We start from the raw sequence: 22,512 nt of genomic DNA, 5'->3' as shown, positions 1-22,512 counted from the left end.
TGGGTGTTCACAAATTTTAGGAGATAATAATAAAACTGTTCCTTAGAATTGTGAAGATTTGGATGACCCTTCCTTTAGAGGAGCCAACAGATACTAATTAGAGGAAAATGAGAGCTTGGTAATAAGGTCAATATGGTTGAAATAAACATAGGTGATAACTGTTTAGAATCAATGCTCAGAAGTATACCCTTGAGCATTTCTTGTGGTGCAGTATTGCTAGCAACAGATTATCTCATTTTTCCTCTATCTAAAGGTAGGCAGAGGAGAATACTGTATAGGGATGTTTTTTCATTAGGAACAAATAACCAGATAGTGATAGATAACAATGTTATTGCTATTGTTTTTTTTTTCTTTTATCCATGACATTGAACTAAGAGGCATCATTAAAGATGAAATGCCACTGATCAAGCAAGTGGAAGCAAACATAAACAAATGGGACTACATTAAATTAAGAATATTCTGCGGGTGGGGGTGGCAAGAGGGATACTAGGAACATTGGTGGTGGAGAATGGGCACTGGTGGGGGGATGGGTGCTTGAACATTATATGACTGAAATGTAACCACAAAAGTTTGTAAGGTTGTAACTGTATCTCACGGTGATTCATTAAAATAAAATAAAAAAAAAAAAAGAACCTTTTGCACCTCAGAGACATGCCAAGGATCAAACCTGGATCAGCTGTGTGCAAGGCAAGTGCCTTATTTGCTGTACTATCTCTCTGGTCCCTGTAATGTCAATTAAAATTTTGTTTTTTCGGGGAGGTTCACACCTGGAAATGCTCAAGGGTTACTCCTGGCCCTGTACTCAGAAATTTCTGTTGTTGGTGCTTAGGCAACCATATAGAATGCTGGGGTTTGAACCTGGTTGGCTGCATGCAAGGCTAATGCTCTGCCTGCTGCACTTTCTCTCTGGCCCCCATAATGTCCATTTTAAAGGGAGAATTGGTTTTATTGCTGTATATTTTTGTGCACAGTTGTGTGTGTTTGTATATATATGTGTGTGTGTGTATATATACGCATATATATAGTGAACATTTCATGTTAGCATTGGTACTTTAAAAGTATATAATAAATGTTTTACTATGGTCACACACCTGTCCTAATTGTAACTTCTGATGACCCATGTTTTTGTTTTGGTTTTTAGTGGGGGGCACACTCAGCTGTGCTCAGTGTTTACTCTTGACACTGTGCTCAGGAATCACTCCTGGCAGTGTTCATGGACCATTTGCAGTTTGAGGATCAAACCGAAATTAGCCAGTTTGTGTGTGTATCTGTGTGTGTGTGTGTGTGTGTGTGTGTGTTGCTGCTATCACACCTGGTGGTCCTTTTGACTTCTTCTGTGCTCAGGGATCACTCCTAGTAGCACTTGGGAGACCATATGCTGTGCTGGGTACATGCAGGCAAGTGCCTTAATCCCTGAGCTGTCTCACTGGCCCCAACTCATATCTTTGATGGTCTGTTCCTGTTCCTGAACATTTGGGGTAATTTCTTTTATACCATATAAAGTTTTCTATAGATAATGCTATGATTAATACATCTATGGAAATAGGATATAATTTCTCTTTTCTCATGAAAATGTCCAAGATTTATATTTTTTACTCTGTATTTTAATTGACATGGTATTTTGTCTTTACATGTTTTATTTTATGTAGTCATATATTGCTAGTTATTTGTGCCATAATTTATTCAGAGTGACACAGCTAATGAGTTTTTGAAGTTTTTTGCTTTCCTTTGACTTTGGTATGGTACTTCTTTTGACATATCTTGCCAATAACTCTCCAATGACAGTTCATTTATTTTCCATCAGTTTGACCACAGCTTGTAAATATTTTAAGGTTACTATTTTTAGTTAATAAACTTGATAGATATGAAGTTGCATAATTTGATTTCATGAAGGTACTTTGTTTTGTTTCCTCACCTACCAGTGCTTTATTATTAACTACGCTTGACAGTGCTCAGGGGACCATTTATACCTGCCAGGAATCAAACGTGCGCCTCCTGTATGCAAAGAATACAAAACTTTTGAATTATCTCCCCAAACCTATTTGGTAAAAGCACTTCCTAAAAATTATTAATTTTAGAAGGACTAGAGTGATAGTACAGTGGGGAGAGCGTTTGATTTGCATGTGGCTGACCCAGGTTTGATCCCTGGCATCCCATATGGTCCCCCAAACCCCATCAGGAGTGATTCCTGAGTTCAGGGTCAGAAATAACCCCTGAGTACTGCTGGGTGTTCCCCCAAAACATATATATATATATATATATATATATATATATACACACACACACACACTGTATATTACATAGTATACATACACACAGAATATAAAGTGGTATGTTAAAATGTTTATTAATAGAAGAGCTTTTCTCACAGTTGCTTCTTAGTGTTAGGCATTTAAAAGTAATAGATTAACTCAGGCTGTTGCTGTTGCTAAAGGAAATGGTAAGTTGGAAATTCCTCGAATGGGAGTCTTGTCTCTTTCAGAGTTCACTGACTCTGTTTAGTAAGTATTCTTATAGATGACAAAATATCCTAGATATTATAATGGGAATTTGCCTACTTATTAATGATAATGATAATTTTTAAAAATTTAAGATGATTCTTTTTAAAATCTGAAAGTATTCTCTGTTCATAGTTGCAAGAAAACTTGCAGGTTTGTGTACATTGAAAAATAAATAACTCTACAACCCTGTCCTGTCTTCTAATTTTAGTCTGTTATGCCTGGAAAAGTCATCACTAAACCATCTGTTGTTCTGTAGCTGAGACTTAGAGCTGTTTGTAAGAAGTACATTTTTATAATGTAAAAGTCTAACTTTTCTTCTTTTTTTTTCTTCTTTCTTTTATTATTTTTTTTTCATGGTGGAGCTGTGAATTTTTTAGAATTGTGAATATTCTTTTGAAGTATGGTGCCCAGCTAAATGAACTTCACTTGGCATATTGTCTGAAGTATGAGACATTTTCAGAGTTTCGCTACTTTTTGAAGAAAAGCTACCCAATAGAACCGTGGTTCCACATATCTGAATTTATAGTTCATGCAATTAAAGCACAGAAAAAATACAAAGAATGGTTACCATCTCTGTTTCTCGCTGGATTTGACCCACTAAATATTCTCTGCAGCTCTTGGTAAGAAATCCTACTGTAGTGGACCTTATCCTTTTTGAATAAATGTTCTACCTTTAATTTTTCCTAATTTCTTGATATTCTTGTGTTACGAGGAGAGATGAAGAGGGAAGGGTGAGTGACTATAAGGATATAGTCCTAGAAAAAGGTCAGAAGTTACTGGAAGTTATGAATGGGTGTGTATGAACTTTTAAAAAAAATTTATAGTTACTCACAATTTATTAAATTCAATACTCCAACACCAACCCCACCAATATTACACCTTCCCACCACCATTATTTCAAAATTACCCATCACCATCCAAGCTTGCCCCAAAGGCAGATCCTAAGTAATTTACATTGTATTGCTTATTAAAATTCATAACATTATTATGAATAATCCTCTGAAAATGATACAAAAGAGTTTCCTTAGAGGAAAGTGTGTGAAGATTGTTGTGTCTCACCCTGGAGTTATTAAGCTCTTATGTAAGAGATTACTAACATGTTACAGGTTGAGCCTTGTGTGCTAATATATATATATATATGTATATATATATATATATATATATATTTTATTGAGATTGGTTGCATCCCATCAAATATGGTGAGCCACCCTAGGAAATCAGTGGTGTAGAGTATGAGATATCGCTACAGAAATTCTAAAATTTTAAATTGGATGATAGAGTTGGAGTAAAATTTTTAACTGCATGGTGACTTAGGGCTCTGGAGCCATCTCTGCAGTGTGTTGCTTTCTTCTGAGATTTATTTGTGAGTTTCTGGATCATGATCGTTAATGAGCTTATATGGTGCTGGAGGCAGTTCATGGTCATGACTGCCCAGCTTGGCCCAGAAGAACAGGGAGATGGGGTGGAGGCAACCTATTCCTGACTCCATAAGAGCCCGGGGGGTTGGGTCACAAATCCCGCATACCTGGGCTTTTCAGCAGATCCATTCTCATGTGGGTGGCTTGTTCTGATCATGTGGAGATTGGCTGTGAGCATGGTGGCCATTGGCTCCTGGAGGTTTTTGGCTGCTGGGGTTCTGGTGGAGTAAGTGGTGGGCTCACCTGCCCCACGCCAGGGCACTTAGAATGAGAGGAAGCCTGGCACAGGGTCTGGAGGCATCTTTGCAGCTTGTGGCTCTCTCCCGAGATTTTTCGAGTAAACTCTTTTTGAGAGAACATTGAAAAGAAGATTTCTTCCCTTAGTGTGTTTCTCTCATGTGTCTCTTAGAATGACTGTGACAGAATGATGTAGCTGTTACAGGGATTTATTTCATAGTTAGCTAAACTGAATGTGCTCCGTAGCATCCTGTCTAGTTGAACTCTGTCTCCATTAATGCATGCTGATGTTTGAAGTAGCTGAGGATATAGCTTCAGTACATTCTTAGAAGGACAGCCCCTATGAGTGGTTATAAGTTAGGATTTTTGTTGATCGAGAATTCTGTCTCACCCTTTAGTCTTTGCATATGTGTCTCAGTGGGATGCAAAGATAATTGTGGTAATGAGAGAACTCCTTTGGCCTGATAATGCAAGGCAAATGAGAATATGGAATAAATGTCTCTAGGAAAGAGAGTACATCAGTATTTTATTAAAATTTCAATAAAAAGTTTAGCAATACTTCAGAAACTATTATTCACTCAAGTAGTTAATCTAGTATACTGAGATTTTGTATTTTAGAGTTAAAGAGTGCTTTGATATCTTGTTATTTAAATTATTTTTTCAAAAGATACTTTTGTCAGGCAATATTAGTAGCTCCTCCTTGTAAATTTAGTTTGAATTTCAGGGACTTCATTTTCCCTCTGGTGAGTTTTTTATGTTCATGTAAAGATCAGGTTTGATTGGTAGTGTATTAGGTGTATTAGTATCGAACTTTCTAAAAAGAAAAAAAATCTGCTATGACGTAGAATTGGGGGATTTTCTTTAAGTTTTTATACTTAGGATTTCTGTCCCTTTTTTTAATTTTTTCTTTTTGGGTCACACGGGTCACTCCTGGCTCTGCACTGAGAAATTACTCCTGGTGGTGCTCTGGGGACCATATGGGATCTGGGAATCAAACCCGGGCCGGCCTTGTGCAAGGCAAACACCCTACCCGCTGTGCTACTGCTCCAGCCCTCTGTCCATTTTCTTTTTTTTTGCTTTTTTTTTTTTTGGGGGGTCACACCCAGCGATGCACAGGGGTCACTCCTGGCTCATGCACTCAGGAATTACTCCTGGCGGTGCTCGGGGGACCATATGGGATGCTGGGATTCGAACCCGGGTCGGCCGCGTGCAAGGCAAATGCCCTACCTGCTGTGCTATCACTCCAGCCCCCCCTCTGTCCATTTTTAACCTGTGTTTTGTCAGGAAAAATCTCCTTCTGAGTCATTTAATATATATGGAAGAAAAAGTAAAGTTTAGATGTTCTGATCTCCACTTTACCTTTTGTTTATAATTTATAATAGATTGGGTCCTGGATTGTATTTATTTCTCTATCAGTTAATACAGAGTTATCTAGAACTGCTGATCATTGCAAACCCATCAGTAATTTTTACATAAAATCTCACAATTAGGTATTTGATGAAATGCGAAGGTTATTGACAATCGAGAGATTTGATTTTTTTAGTTATTTGCACGTGTTTATTGGTATTTTTGAAGTCCCTTTCATAGATGTGTTGTCCACACGGAAACTGAGATAAAAGCATTCACTAGTGAGTGCTGTATCAGATGCGACAGTCATTTGAGACCTTTGGCTGTATCTCAGTGGATGTTATTGCTGTCTGGACTCCTGCCACCTAGCAGCACTTGTCCCTCACTTTTCTAGAGTGCCCCTAACCACCGCTCTGAGGCCAGCACACACATGGGGGTTTGGGCTGGTCCTGGCAGTGTTCTCCTTTTCTTCCTGGACCCCAATGTGGCCAGTGCTCAATATGTTCCTGTCTTATCAACCAGAAACTACTAACTCTGAAGTTCTGTCACTTGCCCCATACTAAAAGCTCTTCAACTTCATTTGATTTCTAGTTATTTATCAAATAAACACTTTATTCAATATTGACATAGTTAATACTGTCCTAATTTTTTATTATATTAACACACCTAATATAAAATAGAGTAGCACTGTTTTCCATATTTTACAGGATATTGAGGTACTGAGAGCTTAAATAAATACTTGCCCAAACTCATACAGCTAGTGTAAGCTAGATTTTAGACTAGAACTGGTTTGTCTGTACATGACTCAAGTTTGTGTTTTTAGTCACTGAGCTATGCTGCCTGTATACAGTCATATCACTTAATTTCAGGAACCTCAATCTTGCTTTTTGGTGATGAGGTTTTCCCTGCAGTACCTGGGCACACATGGCTCACTCCCTTTTGTTCTTGGCCTGTATCTGATGGTTTTGTGCTGGGTTTGGTGATTCGACGCTGAGGCTTGATGTTGTGGACTGTTTGTGGTCATAGTCCTGGGTCATATGTGTGGTGCTGGAGGCTCGTGGTGTCTCAATGCCAGGCATGCACTTCAACCCCTGTTTTATCTGGGCGGTTGATGTCTATTTTTCTAGCTCCTTCCTACTCCTAAATTAGGAAGATCCTAAGCTTAGAAAAAAGACTGCACATGCTTCTTTTTCTTCCCTTAGCAAACTACATGGAATTCTGGAGGGAGAGGGATTGTATAGTTTTACTGTCCTTAGAAGCTCTGTAAAACACTCTCACATCCCCAGTTCTGACACAAATTTCTCCCTTGTGTGAAATGCCCTTTTTTAGAATTTTGTGGTAATAATTCACGGATGTATACCATACTTACTGGTTGTATTGATATAGAAATAAGAGTTAAGAATCAGTAAATTATGGCTTATTTTGAATTATAAAGTGTCAGCTACCTGAACTGAGAATGCCAATTGCATATATTTTACTCTAAAGGAATAACTTTAGTCACTTTATATTCATTAGGAAAAAAATACAATGGGGAATTTCATTTTAGCAGTGAAAATGCTTTAGCATGGTTAAATTTTTGTTCACCAATCTTTGTTGAATGGATAAAGCTAGTGTTTATGCTGAAATGACAGATGTTTTGCTTTCTTTGATCAAATTAATACCCAAAGGATAGTTATAAAAAATTATTCTATAGAAATGCCAGTATGTTGGTAAAGTAGATTTTAGTTGTATCTTATTTATATAACATGTGTACTGTTTAATCTTTGTCATGTAAATTATAAATGTCTTTTCTAGGTATTGCCTGTCTTAAACACTCTTAAAAATGTATCTGGCTGTATAATTGCCTGTCACAATGTAATCTACAAAGTTGAAATATTTTTTTTCAACTTTAATTGCAAGACTAGCTTCTCCTACAATGTAATAGGCTAAGTAAATGTCATCAGTGGTTAGGTTGATTCACTATTCTTTGTTTATGATTGTACAACTACTTTATACAATATAATGGCCAGTGTATTATAGTAACAGTACATTTTTAGTGGCATCAGTGACAAATAAACATATTTACTAAAACTGTATAACAGATTTATTTTTCACGTGTAAGTTTAGATAACTTGTGTTTGGTCACAGTGAGGCTTAAAGCACGTTAAAACTGAGAAATGAAATCATTGAGATACTGGGGGAGAACGGATGCCAAGACCAGTCATTTTTGGTGACCTGGAAAATCAAGAAGGTTGTTCTTTCAATATATCTTTTCTTTTTGTCTATTCTCAGTTGTGATCTGACTGACAGTATTCTGAGAAGAAAATGTCTACCCACAGTGTTTGTGCTACTCTTTAGAATATTAGAGAATAAAGGATTTGAGAAACAATTTTTATACTCTCTTGTAATGGTACATTAAGTTGTGAGAAGCAAACTTTTAGAGAAGAAAGATTAGAGTACTGCTTATTTTCTTTCATATCTTTTTTTGTTTTTCTTTGTTTATTTTTGCTCAGTAATATCTTCAGAAAGGCAACCTTGTAAAGAATTCCTGTGTTTGAAGTAATTACCAGACACTTTAATCATTTTATTTTCTCAATGTGATGGTAAAAGAATATCTTACTGAGTATGAGATGGGTAATCTTGTTTCAAAGAGTTTTCTCTAAGCTTTGACTGCATTTGATATGTCCAGTGTTATGAAACTGCAATTCTGAAAGTATCAAATCAGTTCTGGTAATATCAAGTATTTATATAACATTTTATTGTTTTAAAAGTATCTCTTAGAGTTCTCATCATATTCACATACACTCTTGAACTAGGTAACATAAACATTATTTTCATTTTAAGACTAGGATTGATGGCTTAAAGACCAATGTTACTAAAAAAATCACAACTTTTCTGACCTACTGCAAAATGGTAGACTAGATGATAGCAAACTGTTTTCTAAAAAAGTACAACTAGATGTCAACAGGCTGGAGCCCAATTATAGCAGGTAGGATGGCTTGTCTTGCATGTGGGGTAACCCAGGTTCAGTCCCCACCACCTCGTATGGTTTCCTAAGCACTGCCAGGAGTGATCCCTGAACAGAGTTAGGAGTAAGTCCTGAGCACCACCAGGTGTGGTCCTAAGCCAGGAAAAAAAAAAAAAAGGAAAGAAAGAAAGAAAGAAATGAACTATATATTACTTTGTCAACTGATTCAGTTCATCTTCACCTTTCTGAAACATCTATCTAGATACTTCTGTGTATCTGAAGATTAGATGTTTGTGCCACTGGATTGAAGGGGGCAGGGAGTGATGGTGAAAAGATTCTGGGTGGTCAGTGCCCTCCAGCACCTTTCTGATAGCAGACCTGATCTAGTGCGGGAGGGCTGGTATTGGGACAAAGAGAAGGTGAAAGACTGCTGGCAGAAACCAAGTCCTGGACCCCACCAGCAGAAGCTGAGTCCCCTTCTTCCCCATCAAACCATGGCTGAGACAGTTTGTGAGGGGATCTTTGGCAGGAATGGAGGGACAGCTTGAAGTTCTTCTGTTCTGCCACTGACAAGACGAATCCTTGACAGAGGTTTCCCATGTTCTCATCCCTGTGTCCCCTACCTATCATGACCGTAGATAGATTCAGAGGAGAGATTCCAGCACCAAAGTCACAGGCCTTGTGTAAGAAAATCAAAGAAGCGAATCCAGAGGCATACACTGAAAGATGTATGGGCAAGGATGAGTGCATGTCTGGCATGCTTGAGTCCCCCAAGCCAATTCCCTGTTCCACATGACCCTGTGGAGCAGTCCAGGTAGTTTCAGAGGCCTTGAGGACTGTGGAGGTGGTCGCGGGGCCTGAGTAGCTTTGCATTGCTGCACTGAGCTGCTGGGCCCTTCCAGCTGGGCTGAGTATTACCAGCAGTGGCCCCTGGAGAGTCCAAACATTTCCTGGGAGGTCCCCAAGGAAATAAAAAACCTAGTCAAAGAACAGCAAGCAACTGAATAGACAACTCTCCAGGGAAGATGGTAGCAGGCCATGGGAGGAATGCAGTGGCCCCAAATGCCTCCTTGGTGACTTTGTATCCAGTCTCAAGGGTAAATTCCGGTGTTGCCACATGGTGCTGAGCATGATCCTCATAGTTCTGTTTTCAGAGCCTGATTGAACTCTGCTGTCTATCCTCCCTGGTGCTGTAGATAGTACCCAAACACACTTCAGCCAGGTGTGTGTAACCCTGGTGAGCATTGCAACAGGGGAGAGATGTGTGGGCTCCACAGTCAGTGAGCACTGCAACAGGGAGAGATATGTGGGCACCACAGTCAGTGAGACCTGCAACAGGGAGAGATGTGTGGGCTCCACAGTCAGTGAGACCCTGGTGAGTCCTGCAATAGGGAGAGATTGTGTGGGCTCACAGTCACTGAGACCTCTGGTGAGGGCTGCAGACACAGTATATGGCCCTCCCGCCCATGGTGAGCGCATGTGCAAGCAGCAATGCTAAAGGGGCACAGACACTGCTAAGCACTGTGGCTCATTGTGGGTAAGCTCTGTGGACTGGGGGCCACTGCTAAAAGTGTGTAAGTGCCACAGCCACTTGTCTGTGTGAGTTCTGGTTATTGCAGTGTCAGCATCAACAACTATGATAGGAAAGAAGGGGGAGAGGGAAGGGATTAAACAAATGGACAAACAGCCTACAGACACACAAGTAATAAATGCCACGGGAAATTAATAAGGTTATAGTGAGCTTTCGCCTCACACCTGGGAAGAAAAGAAAACTCCTGTACTTTTAGTGGGAATTTATGGTGATGTCACTTGGAAAATGTATAGAGGTTTTTACGAAATAAAAATGGCAGTTCCAATGATCCATTAATACCAGGCCTAGGTGTTTAAAGAGTATGAAAGCATTAATTTGAAAGAATGTCTACAACCCTATGTTCACAATACCATTATTTACAGTAACCAAAACACAGAATTAACCTAAATATGTCAGTAATCAGATAGCTGCATAGACAAGCTATAGTATAGATTCTCAAGGGAATACTCCTTAGCCTTTAAAAAAAATGAAGTAGTGACACAAAATGGATGCATCATGCTATGCAATAAGTAAAGATGTGAAAGATGATTACTAGAGTTGTAGTTGGTGAAGACTCCTATGCTACCACAGGGGACAGTTGGGTGGGGTGAGAAGAATGAGTGAGGAGCCTTTGGGTGCCATGAATCACTGGCACTTTGAATATGGGGACAGCGAGTGCTGTGTCCATGCAGAGTTTGGAGCTGCAACCCTAAGGTTCCATACTCTGAATCAATAAACAGCAATCAGATCTTTGCTTAAACTTAAACCAGTGATTCAAGTTCTGGTGAACTTAGGGGTCTTGGAGGTGGAAGGGGGGGTGCAGCTGTACTGTTAGAAAATCTTACATTATTTGAAAAAAACATGAAGGCTAACTGTCTTGAACACCTTTGTTCAATCCTTAGAGATAAAACTTAACTCTAGTACATTGTTTAGGGAAGTCCTCTTTCCTGGACTCTCAGAGTAGGGATAACAGAGTTTAGGTTTTACCTTTTCAGTATTATTATGTACCTGTGATTAGCAGGATGGTTTTTGGGGATTACAGGATGGTTCTTAGTGGATAATGCAAATCTAGTAACTCCATTGATGCTGTCTAGAGTCTTTTCTTACCACTGCTTCTGGGGAATGGGAAGGAATCTTCCGGGAGTGTACAAGACTAGAGATTTCTCTTACCATGTGGGTAATTAGACTCAGTTTTATTTCCTTTAGGAACTTGTTGATAATTACTCTTAGCTGCTGAATTTCACTCCCTCTGCACGAATATTTTTCTTTTTTGGGGTGGGGGGACACAAATGGCAGTGCTCAGGGGTTACTCCTGGCTCTGCACTCAAGAATTACTCCTGGTGGTACTTGGGAGACCATATGGGACGCCGGAGATTGAACTCAGGTCAGCCATGTGCACGGCAAGAGCCCTCCCCTCTATACTATCTTTCTGGCCCAACACAAATATTTTTCTATTTTTGTCAGCCTTCCACATTAAAATGAAGTGAGAATAGTAGGTGATGCTTGTATTAATGTGAGTTCTTGGCACACCTTGTGTGTAATGGCATGGTACCATCTTGCTTCTGTAGGATTGACGAGGTCAGTGATGACGTCCTTATCTTCACGTTGGAGTTCACCAACTGGAGGAGGCTGCCTCCTGCTATTGAGAAGATGCTTTCTGCCCGGGCCGCGCACTCCGCAGCCCCACTGCAGCAGCACATTGGTAAGAAAGCAGTTCTGAAAACACACTCTGTCCTCGCTCCTCTCTCTCCTCTAGCTCTGCCATCCTTTGAAACCGTAAAGGCTGTTGGAAAATATCACTGGGCATCAGTACAAGTTCCCCAGGAGGGGAAGGAATAAGACAGTGAGGGCCAAGGAGGAGAGATTATGGTCAGTTCCTTCAACAAAACTATACCTGGTTTTATCTGAATAGCCTGAGGGAATATACAATGGGAAACAGGGTGGCTGATTTCTTTAATCTAAGGGTAGCCTCATTCTGTTCTCTTTAATATAAGGATAGCCTTATTCTATTCTCTGCGCTGCTCCTCTGTTAAGTAACTGTGGTGAGACAGAGGCCTTCCAAGCAATGCTCAGGGTCCCCAGGGGCCACACCCTTTGATTCTTAGTCAACCAGGCTGCAGAGAATAACCTTTTATCCTTTAAAAAATAAGGGATATTTTTCTTTTTGCAATTTTAAAGATACATTTTCATAGTGGTTCACAATAGTACGTTACAGATAATATTCAAACACCAATCCCACCACCGAGCGCCTTCCCGCCACAATAAGAAGGAAGTGTGTAAAGGTTGTATTTCATTCGAAGCCATTTAAGCCTATATATATGAGAATACAAGCAAGTTTGTTAAAACCAAACAAATGTGTGGTACTTTCAGTATGTAACTGGGCTAGAGTATAAGAGGTCGTGTGGCCATGAGACATTCTGTGTTACTCTCTTCCAGGACCGTTTATAGTCTCTAGGTCTCAGCCATTGATGAGATTACATGGTGTGTGTGGGGGGGAGGGGAGCAGTTTGTGGGTGTGACTGCCAAGCTACTGGAAAACTGGGGAGCTGAGCGGAGGAGGCCCAATTCCGATCTCAGTGGGCTTGGATATCTCAGTCACTGGTCCCTGCATACCTGGGTTTTTCTGCAGGTTCATTTCTTGGGTGAGGCTCGTCCGAGCGTGTGGAGAGTGGCCTTGAGCATGGTGGCAGTTTGGTTCTGGAGGTTTTCGGCTGCCCGGGTGCTGCTTGGGGCGGGGAGGGAAACTCAACCCACCCCTCTCCGAGTTGCCCCAGTGAAGACAGCTTGGTGCGGGATTGAGGAAATTATGCATTAAGGGACATTTTAAACAATGACTCCTAATGGATGCTAGTGAATAGTTTATAGTCAGAAAAAATATTTCATTTTTTTCCTTTGGGTTCATGTTCTTGTTTCAATATCTTACCCCTAAAAGGAAGTATGCTATCCTTTTTTAATACTTGTCCTTACTAAATAGATGTCAATGTGTTGGTATAATTTAACTCTAGATGTGAATTATGGAGGAAAGTATAACTTTATTGGCATTTTAAATAATAAAGTCTCAATTTCCCCTCATTAACATTTTTAAAAATAGTAAAATCAATAAAATATAGTAGAAGCTTATTTACATGAAAACCCGCTTAAACACTTAACCAGGTACTTCTGTTTACTCATTCAGACTTATTTTCCTTTAACTTTATTTTGTTAACCAGATTCAATGTCTTAAGTTACAGAATTTTTTTTACTGCTGTTTTTACATGAAATGTAACTTCATAAAACACATTAACTAGATTTTTCGCAAGTCAGCTTTTGCATATGTAGAAATGGGTCCTGTAATTTCTTAGAAAATTACATTTAAGTAAGTATTCTCAATCAGGAACATTCAGGAAGATGTACTCTTGAACTGAGATGTGTTCAAACTGTTAGAGAAGTTTCTGTTGAAGAAAAAAGGTAATCTGTTTGGATTCTGAGCTTTTCAGCACAGAATTTCTTTAATGATAATGTTGGAAAACTCACTTGTGTGTCATTCTTAATGTTGAGAAATTGCATCTGCTTTTACTAATTATGTATCTGCAGCAGAAAAGAACAAATATCTATTCAGAACAGATAGAGATGGGACAGTGGTTTTGGGAACAAAAAGTCAAAAGAGGGAGCATATGCCAAATGGGAAAATTACTGCAGCATACAATTAGTAAAGATATGTGAGAGTTTACTCTGAAGACTTTAACATATGGCAAGTTTGTCCAGATGAAGGTAAAAATTGTGCATGAGTACATTACCCTGCAGTAGACTAAATCCATCAAGGGCTTCTTGTTTAATTAGGCACTAGGTAGAGCTTGTGTGGGATAATAATCATCATCTCTTAAGAGGATTTTATTTTGGCTGAAGATTTGCAAATGCCTTTCTCAATGGCATTAATATAGCTAATGCTTTTCTGGTCTGTTTCCCTAGCTAAAACTTCTTTTCTTGGTTTCAGTCCCAGATTCCCAACTACCTTCTGGAGGTCTTTTCTTAGTATCCCACAATTTGACACACCAGATTTCGAACTTGTCATTTTCCCTCCAAATCCTGCTGTTTCTTTTGTTCCCTAACTCAGGGATGAGCTGGGAATGCTGTTCACCAGAACAGCAAGTTCCTCCTGGCAGCTGTTTTTCATTTCCTTCCCCTATAGCAGTGGGATTCAACAGGGATGGTATTGCCCCCTCCCACCCTGGACACCCTTTAGCAATGGCTACTAACCCTTGGTTGTCATGACTGGGAGTTGCTGCTATTACCTTCATAGGGGCCGGGGGTGCTGCCAGATACCTTGTGTTGCACCTGGCAGCCCTCCATAGAGTCTTCTGACCCAGAGGCAGCTGTGCCGAGACTGAGAAATACCCATTTGGCTTCCTTCCTGGGTTGGCCAGTCTTTGATTCTGCCTTTGGAAGGCAGAATTAACCTCATTCTTGGAGCAGTCTACTTAGAAAAAAGGTTTGGTGTTTTGGTGTCTTAAGTGGTTCCCCTCTGGAGGTCACGGGGCTATTGTAATGCTGGGGTTAGCAGGTGTTGGCGTTTCTATGGAATTATGATTCTTGGTGCACACAAAAGCTTGGGTGGATTTTTGTTTGTTTGTTTTGCTTCCTAAGCCAGGAATCAGGGGCTATTGTTGGTGACTAGGCCTCCCAGATTGGAGGGTTCAGAGCTCAGGCCTGGTGATGTTGGGGGCTACCAGGGCCACATCTGGCAGAGCTATGCCTGGTGGAATTGAGTGTATAATGGGTTTGAACTTGGCTCCTGGTGTTGGCATGTCCTCCTAACCACTAAGCTTACCTTCCTGATCTCACGCTGTTGACACTAGGAAGTGAGCTGTGAAAGAAACATTTTTGATTACTGCTCTCATGTGTGACATACTTGCTTTCTTACCATCTTCTGCAGTAATTTTCCATGGCTTTACTATATCAATGCATAACTAAATTTTTAAAAACATGCTTACTTCTCTTAGTAAGCATCCCAGTCATCTCATATCCTCCCTGCCCATGCCCTCATCCCTCTCTACAGCTTTTCTTCTTTTTATCCTAAGTCCTTTGTTTAGTTCTAGAGATGCCATATACTTGGTCCAAATTCCTCCTTATTTTTTTCTTCCTTAAGTAACATGCCTTGGTAATTTACAAATAAAAGATAGCTTGTCCCTTCCTAATTATATTTTAATTGAGTCAAGTTTTTCAAGTTTATTTATTTTTTTGCATCAGAAATATATACCAGGTAACAATTTTCTGACTGATTATAGTTTTAATAATCTTTTTGATCCTGTGCTTTATATTTGTGCCTTTTAACAACACCAGTTTAATCAAAAAGCAATATTCTTTTTATCCTTATTTATTTATTTATAGCTATTTTTATTGTGTAGCTACTCAGGTCTGGTTTTATTTTGTTTTTGTCACAGTGATTTTCAGTGGTGTCAGTGGTAGGCTTTCATGTGTACATTCAGCTCCCCCACCCCCCACCAGGTGTGTCTTTCCCTCCTCCACGTCCCTCAGGCCCCCCTTAACCCCCCACAGCCCACCTTCTTCTCTCCCTGCCAGGGTCAACTCAGTTCTGTAGACTAATTCTCAAATACTGTTGTTTTTGACCATTTCCCCCCACTTCTTTATATCCCACATTATAAAATCAAATGATTCACTAAGCCCTAGCCTCCTAAGGTAAAATCTTGAGTATATAAATTTTAAGTGTAGGGACCAGAGCTTTACCCATGTGACATGGATTCTGAGCCATATCTCTGACCCTTACCAGTTCTTCTGGATAAAGTCTCTTTAATTGGTACTTTTAATGATCAAATAATGTATATTCTCTCCAAAGTATTACCCTATCAAGATCGTACACAGGATTCTTTTTAATTTTTTTTTTTTTTTGGACCATGCTTGGCAGTTTTCCAGGGTTATTCCTTACCTTATGCTCAGACAACAGGTGGGGCTGGGGTCTAACCCCGGCCTTCTGTGTTCAAACATGGCTTCCAGCAGGTGGAGTTCTTTCTTCAGTCCACTGCCAAGGATTCTTCTTTTGTTATTGTTAGTATTTTGATCAGGGCATACTCCTTGCTTTGTGCTCGTGGTGGGGACCGTATGGGGTGCTCGGGATCAAATACAAGTTGACTGTGTACAAGGCAAGTGTGTTACCCTATACTATCACTCCAACCCCGTACAAAGGATTCTTGTAAAAAAAAATCTTGTAAAAATTCTTGTAAAAAATTTTTTGCACTTTTTGCACAGGAAACTCTTCTGATCTATTCATTTTAATATTTTTCTGTTTTGTTCTAAAAAGTTTATATATGGATTTATCACAGTAAGTCAAATGAATATATTTGTTGTGTAAGGCCGTGATAGGCAACCAGAAAAATACTACAAGCAGATATTCGAATATTGGCTTGAAGGCAGGTTGTACTTCTTGAATGGCTGGATGGGGGAGTGTGTGTGCATGTGTGTGTGTATGTGCATGTATGTGTGTGCATATATATATGTATATATAATATGTGTATGAGGTATAATATACATACATACAGTATATTTGTATGATTTACATTTAGTTCTGTGATATAGTAAATTTGGCATTAGCTTGAATTATGAATTAAGTGAGACTGGTGCCAGAGAGGTAGTACAAAAGGCAGGGTTCTTGTCTTGCAATAACTCAACCTGAGTTTAATCCCCGGTGCACCTGGTCCCCGAGGACTGCAGGAATGATGCTCAAGTGCAGAGCCAGACCTGAACACTGCCAGGTGTGCCCCCCCGGCCTCCCAACTCCAGTCAGAAGAAATGGGGATGTAGCTTGGTGGTGTAGCACTTACTGCATGTGTGAGGCTTTGGGTTTAAGCCCTAGGGGGAAAAGTGTAGGATTTATTTTGATCACTATGTCTGCCCTCAATTTTAATAAAACTTCATATATAAAATGTACCCTTATAATTTGATTATTTGTAAGTCCATACAACAAAATAAACAAAATTTTAAAAGTCTAGGTAGGTATCAAAATGGAAAGGCTGTATGCTTGTACAAAATTAACTCCTAGACTCTGAAAATTCTGATGATTATTGGACAAAGGAAAGAGAAGGAGTAGGTGGAATGAGTTGAGGAGTCTTTTGAAGGGTGAGATGCTTTGGCATTTTGATAGTAGGTGCCATGAGTTCTGTATATATGTGGGGGTAACATGTGAGCATCTTAGACTGCCAGATACTCACCAGATACTCACACTTTGATGTGGATTAATAAATACACGTTGTAGCCACCACTGTGTTAAGGTTATACCCCCTGAAACACTTAAATATTGAAAACTAAGGGTAAATCAGTTTTAAAATGTTGCTTACTTACAAATAGATCTAGAGACAAGTTTAATTTAACATACTAAAGCAAAGATGATTTAGTCAGAAAGGTGAATTTAGAGTCTGAATTTAAACATCGTCTTACCTGTTATCAATGCTCTATAACCCCAAAAGAAAGATTTAACAAATTAAAATCTAGTTTCCACAAGTTTTTGTAAAAAAATGTTTTACATAGCTTTCATATTATAAATTCAAGGCATGACTTGTTCCTTTCTTGGTCTGGAGGCAACACAGCTGGAAAATCTATGCATCACTAAAACTTTCATAAGAATTTTGCATGCTTTGAAGTATTGCACATGTGATTATAAAATTCCCTTTTCCACTGGCATTTTAATCTAAGATGGTACTGATGAGTATATTGCTTATACCAATAATCTACAGATGAAAGACTCTCTCAATTCAAACGAATACAGTTTCATCTCTAATTGTTCATCAGGCTAGTGATCTGTTGTGCTTGCAAGAAAACAAAAATGGTGCAATAAAATTGGACCTGATATCTATACCCTTTTCTTTCTTTTTTTTTTTAAATTGTTGAATAGACCTCCTGAGACATGGGATAGTTTGAATAACTCGAACATTGTTAGAGGATTATTTGGGGCTCATCGTAGTTGGTAGAATTCTAGACCTTGAGTTAAGTAATTTGTCTCTTAAGTATCAACTGTATTGTCGATAAAGTCAATATGTGAAAATCATTAAGCGTCGTACAATAAATGTGTACTGCTCAAATTTGGCTTGATTCCAAATAATTATGCTCCCAAGCATATTACCATAACCAAACCAGTGGTTTATTTAGCTCTGAAGGTAGGCCTGCAGTAGTAGAGTGAGATGAGCTGAGATGGTGTCTGGGGTGCGGGAGGCATAAGGCAGACAGAGGTGTTCTCAGTCTGGAGACTGTCAGGTCAAGAAGTTGGAGAAGCATCATGGATTCCTCAGCCCTGGAGTGCAGAGCCATTCTTTGTCTTCTATTTGGGTGTTTAATAAGTGTCTGGTGTGTAAACACAAAAAGGTTCAGCAGCACTGTATCTCTCCTGCTGCCCGCGTTCGGTAGTCTCACGCCTCTTCCCCTACCAAGGGGAAGTCAGTGACAATGGTCAGGCGAAGGAATGAATGAGGACCAGGCTGGTTGGTCTCAGTTACAGTTTATTCCATTCCCATCTCCATTCTCCTCTGATTCTCCTCCTGCTTCTTCCTCCCCCATGCTACTTTATTCGCCTTATTGCTCTGAATCTGGATCTGGATCCCCCAGCCCACTCTTAGAACCTAGTTAAATCCCAAAGCATGAGGGGTTGGTGCTTCCACATAGGTGTGGTCACAATCAATAGGGTTAAAGTTCTTCCCCTCGGGGATGCTGGGGATGCTACTTCTAGGACAGATTCTCTTTCAGCAGGAAGGCCCACCCAAGAGTAGAATCCCATGGGTGTGTTTCTCCTATCCTTGTTTGTTCAACAAATATATAAACATTCATAATATTAATCATTTTGTATGGACATAGTAAGAGATACATTAAGCTTATAGAATTGCTGTCCTGGAGTCATCTCGATCTCAGACTACAGTGCTCAGGCCAGATTAGTCTTTCCTATCCCTAGCAGGGTCCTAGTCTCGTCGTTACTTTTGGATCATGATAGCATTTGTGCATGACCATGCTCTCAACTTATAGTTAAGAATCGTCGCACTTTGGCCTGGCCTATTTCGATGCCAGAGCAGCTCACAGCTTGCCCTGGGTCCTTTCAGTCCCTCGTTGGGACCCAGATTTTGGGGTGCTAGGAACCAAGGGCAACTGAGGCTTAAGTCGAGAAAGCAGATGCCCAGGAATGAATAATATTCGAAGTCAATTAAATCTCAAGTTACAGAGTATAATATTAACTGTCTTCCTGTGTCTATACAAAAAGTTCCTGTGTCTTCCATTGCTTTAAAGTAAACCATTCAAAAGACATAAAGAGAGGAGAAAGGCAATATTAACTTACAATACAAGTTCAGTGTCCTAGAAATATCTGACCTTACAAATTAACAGAGTCTGATTAGGGGAAAAGCTGATTAACTGCCGTTGGGGAAGAGAGCATAGAGAAGTGGTTACAGATAAACAAAGGAGTGGGAGTGACTCAGGAGTACTTTGATGGGTGGGACCTGATAAACCTAAGCTCCTTGTGGCAAGGGAGAAAGGACAAAGCAATGTTATCCTACATCTCCCCCTTTTCTGTCTACAAAATCACAAAAATTTGAAATAGAAAGAGGAACAATTCCAAACACAAGAATCTCACTTGTTGTACTAAAACTTCAATCCACCTCTGAACCCAGAGCAGTGCTTGTATATTGTCCAGTTGTCCTGCACTGTCCAGGGGTGATCAGAGTCATTAGTCCCATTTTGAGGAAATGAAGTGTCTGCATCAAAATTTGAAGAATTGTTTCTGCAACAGCAGCAGTAGTGGTCACAGCAATGAGTCCCACGGGAGAAGCTATAGGAATCTGATGAACCTCATGAAGCACTGGATAAGGCAGGCAGCACTGGATCAGGAGCATCACAACTTCTATCAGGAGTTCTTCAGCAGGGGAATGTAGCCATTCTCTGGTCAGGTTCACTGGCAGTCATAGATGTGCAACCTAGCTTATGTTTGGAAAAAACACTTTTTTAAATTCATTGGAGGCTTTGAGCATCGAGGTTTGGTACATCTCCATGTTTAGGGGTAGAGAAAGAGACAGGGGAGCTCCAATACAAATGGATATCCTAGAGAGAAATGAAAAGGTGTTCCTATTAAAAGTCATTCCTTCTGCCTTTGGGAACTGAGGCACCTGTGAATTCCAAGGAGAGGGTAAAGGTAAAGAATTGTTAATCTAAAATATGGGGTCCTGGCGTTTTCTATTCCACAAACTATAGAAAAAGGATATAAGGAATGCTCTTAATGTAACCTCATGATTCGTTAAAGGAGCCAGAGGCATTTGCTACAGGCCCTCTGATGCAAGCTCCTCCTTTGGTTTCCTTGTGGCTTCTAGCTGAAATCAGTTTGGCGATGGCTTGGGCCTGGAATTTGGAGGGTTATAAGAATTCAGAGTTCTAAAAGTTAAAGCAGGTGGGTGAATTTGACTCCTGACGAAATGCAACAGGACCCAAAGTTTCTTAGTGGGGTTATCTGTTGAAAAAAAAAAACAAATATAGCCTTTTCCTCAAATGAGTAGTCTCCCTACTACCCATTCTTTGTCAATTTTAATCCACGTAGGAGAATTAATAGTTTCCTGAATCTGTGCACCTTCCTGAAAATGTCTTTCAGCCGCTGTATATGGCTCCCCTTGTGGTAAATTCAAAAAATTTAAAGAAAACAATATCAGGACAAGGAGTCAAACAAGGCATACCTCCTCTTTTTTTTTTTTTTTTAAATTGAATCACCATGTGGAAAGTTACAAAGCTTTCAGGTTTAAGTCTCAGTTATACAATGCTCGAACACCCATCCCTTCACCAGTGCACATATTCCACCACCAAGAATCACAGTATACCTCCCTCCCACCCCCCCACTTCCCTAGCCCCCAACCTCGCCTGTGTAACTGATAAATTTCCCTTTACTTTCACTTTACTTTGATTACATTCAATATTTCAACCAAAAACTCACTATTATTGTTTGGAGTTTCTCCCCCAAAGTCGGACCTACTGAAAAGAAAGCATTTGATAATTTGTTTTCCATTGCTGAGAATGAAGAGATATGAGGTCTAGCAGCTGCAAGGTTTTGGATTTCTGTATTTTAGTATTTTAGTAACTATGTCCAGAGAAATTTCTGCCAGAAATTGCATCATTGCAGTCTCGTACCTCTCTGCTACTTTATATTCCACATATGAGTGTGATCTTTCAATGTCTATCTCTTTCTTTCTGACTCATTTCACTCAACATGATACTTTCCATGTTGATCCACTTATATGCAAATTTCATGACTTCATCTTTTCTGACAGCTGCATAGTATTCCATTGTGAAATGTACCAAAGTTTCTTTAACCAGTCATCAGTTTTTGGGCACTCTGTTTTTTTCCAGATTGTGGCTATTGTAAACAGTGCTGCAATGAACATAGAAATGCAGATGTCACTTCTACTTTTTGCCTCTCCGGGATATATTATCAGGAGCGGTATTGCTGGGTCAAATGGAAGATCAATTTCTAATTTTTGAGAATCATCCATATTGTTTTCCAAAAGGGCTGAACCAGTCGGCATTCCCACCAGCAGTGAAGGAGAGTCCCTTACTCCCCACATCCATGCCAACACCCGTTACTTTTGTTTTTTGGGATGTGGGCCAGTCTCTGTGGTGTGAGATGATATCTCATTGTTGTTTTGATCTGCATCTCCCTGATGATTAGTGATGTCGAGCATTTTCTCATGTGCCTCTCAGCCATTCGGATTTCTTCTTTGGGAAAGTTTCTGTTCATTTAATCACCCCATTTTTTCATCGGGTCGGCAGTTTTCTTCTTGTGGAGTTCAACCCTTTATCCAGTGGGTACTGTGCAAATATCCTTTCCCATTCTGTAGATTGTCTTTGTATTCTGGTCACTGTTTCTTTTGAGGTTTAGAAGCTTCTTAGTTTGAGATAGTCCCATTTATTTTTCTCTTTTTTCACTTGCTTGGCCAGTGGCATTTCATCTTTGTAGATACCGTTGGCTTCAATGTCGTGGAGGGTTTTGCTGGCCTTGTCTTCAATGTACCTTAGGGATTCTGGTCTGATGTTGAGGTTTTTAATCCATTTTGATCTGACTTTTGTACATGGTGATAGGTGGAGATCTAAGCCCATTTTTTTGCATGTAGCTGTCCAGTTTTGCCAGCACAATTTGTTAAACATGCTTTCCTTGCTCCACTTCACATTTCTTGCTCCCTTATCAAAGATTAGATGATCATATATTTGAGGGGTGTGTCAGAGTATTCAACCTGTTCCATTGGTCTGCAGCTCTGCCTTTGTTCCAGTACCATGCTGTTTTACTACTGCTTTGTAGTAGAATTTGAAGTTGGGGAGGTTGATTCCTCCAATTTTCTTTTTCCCAAGAATTGCTTGAGCTATTCATGGGGCTTATTGTTCCATATGAATTTCAGGAGTGCTTGCTCCATTTCTTTGAAGAATGTCAAGGGTATCCTTATAGGGATCACATTGAATTTGTACAATGCTTTGGGGAGAATTGCCATTTTG

At 39.7% G+C, this 22,512-nt stretch overlaps 1 protein-coding gene across 2 annotated transcripts in view; it reads left to right on the top strand.

Annotated features, from left to right (window-relative positions):
• Positions 1-22,512, top strand: part of ASB3 (ankyrin repeat and SOCS box containing 3) — a 111,558-nt gene that overhangs the window by 79,782 nt on the left and 9,264 nt on the right. For both annotated transcript variants that reach the window (XM_055120080.1, XM_055120081.1), the window contains 2 exons: positions 2,864-3,121; positions 11,589-11,722. In XM_055120080.1, the coding sequence (XP_054976055.1) occupies positions 2,864-3,121; positions 11,589-11,722 (392 nt within the window). The remainder of the gene's footprint in view (positions 1-2,863; positions 3,122-11,588; positions 11,723-22,512) is intronic.

This window comes from Sorex araneus, chromosome X, assembly GCF_027595985.1.
Source record: "Sorex araneus isolate mSorAra2 chromosome X, mSorAra2.pri, whole genome shotgun sequence".
Lineage (NCBI taxonomy): Eukaryota > Metazoa > Chordata > Mammalia > Eulipotyphla > Soricidae > Sorex > Sorex araneus.
The sequence above is the reverse complement of the archived record's forward strand: the minus strand, read 5'-3'. Positions and strand labels throughout refer to the sequence as shown.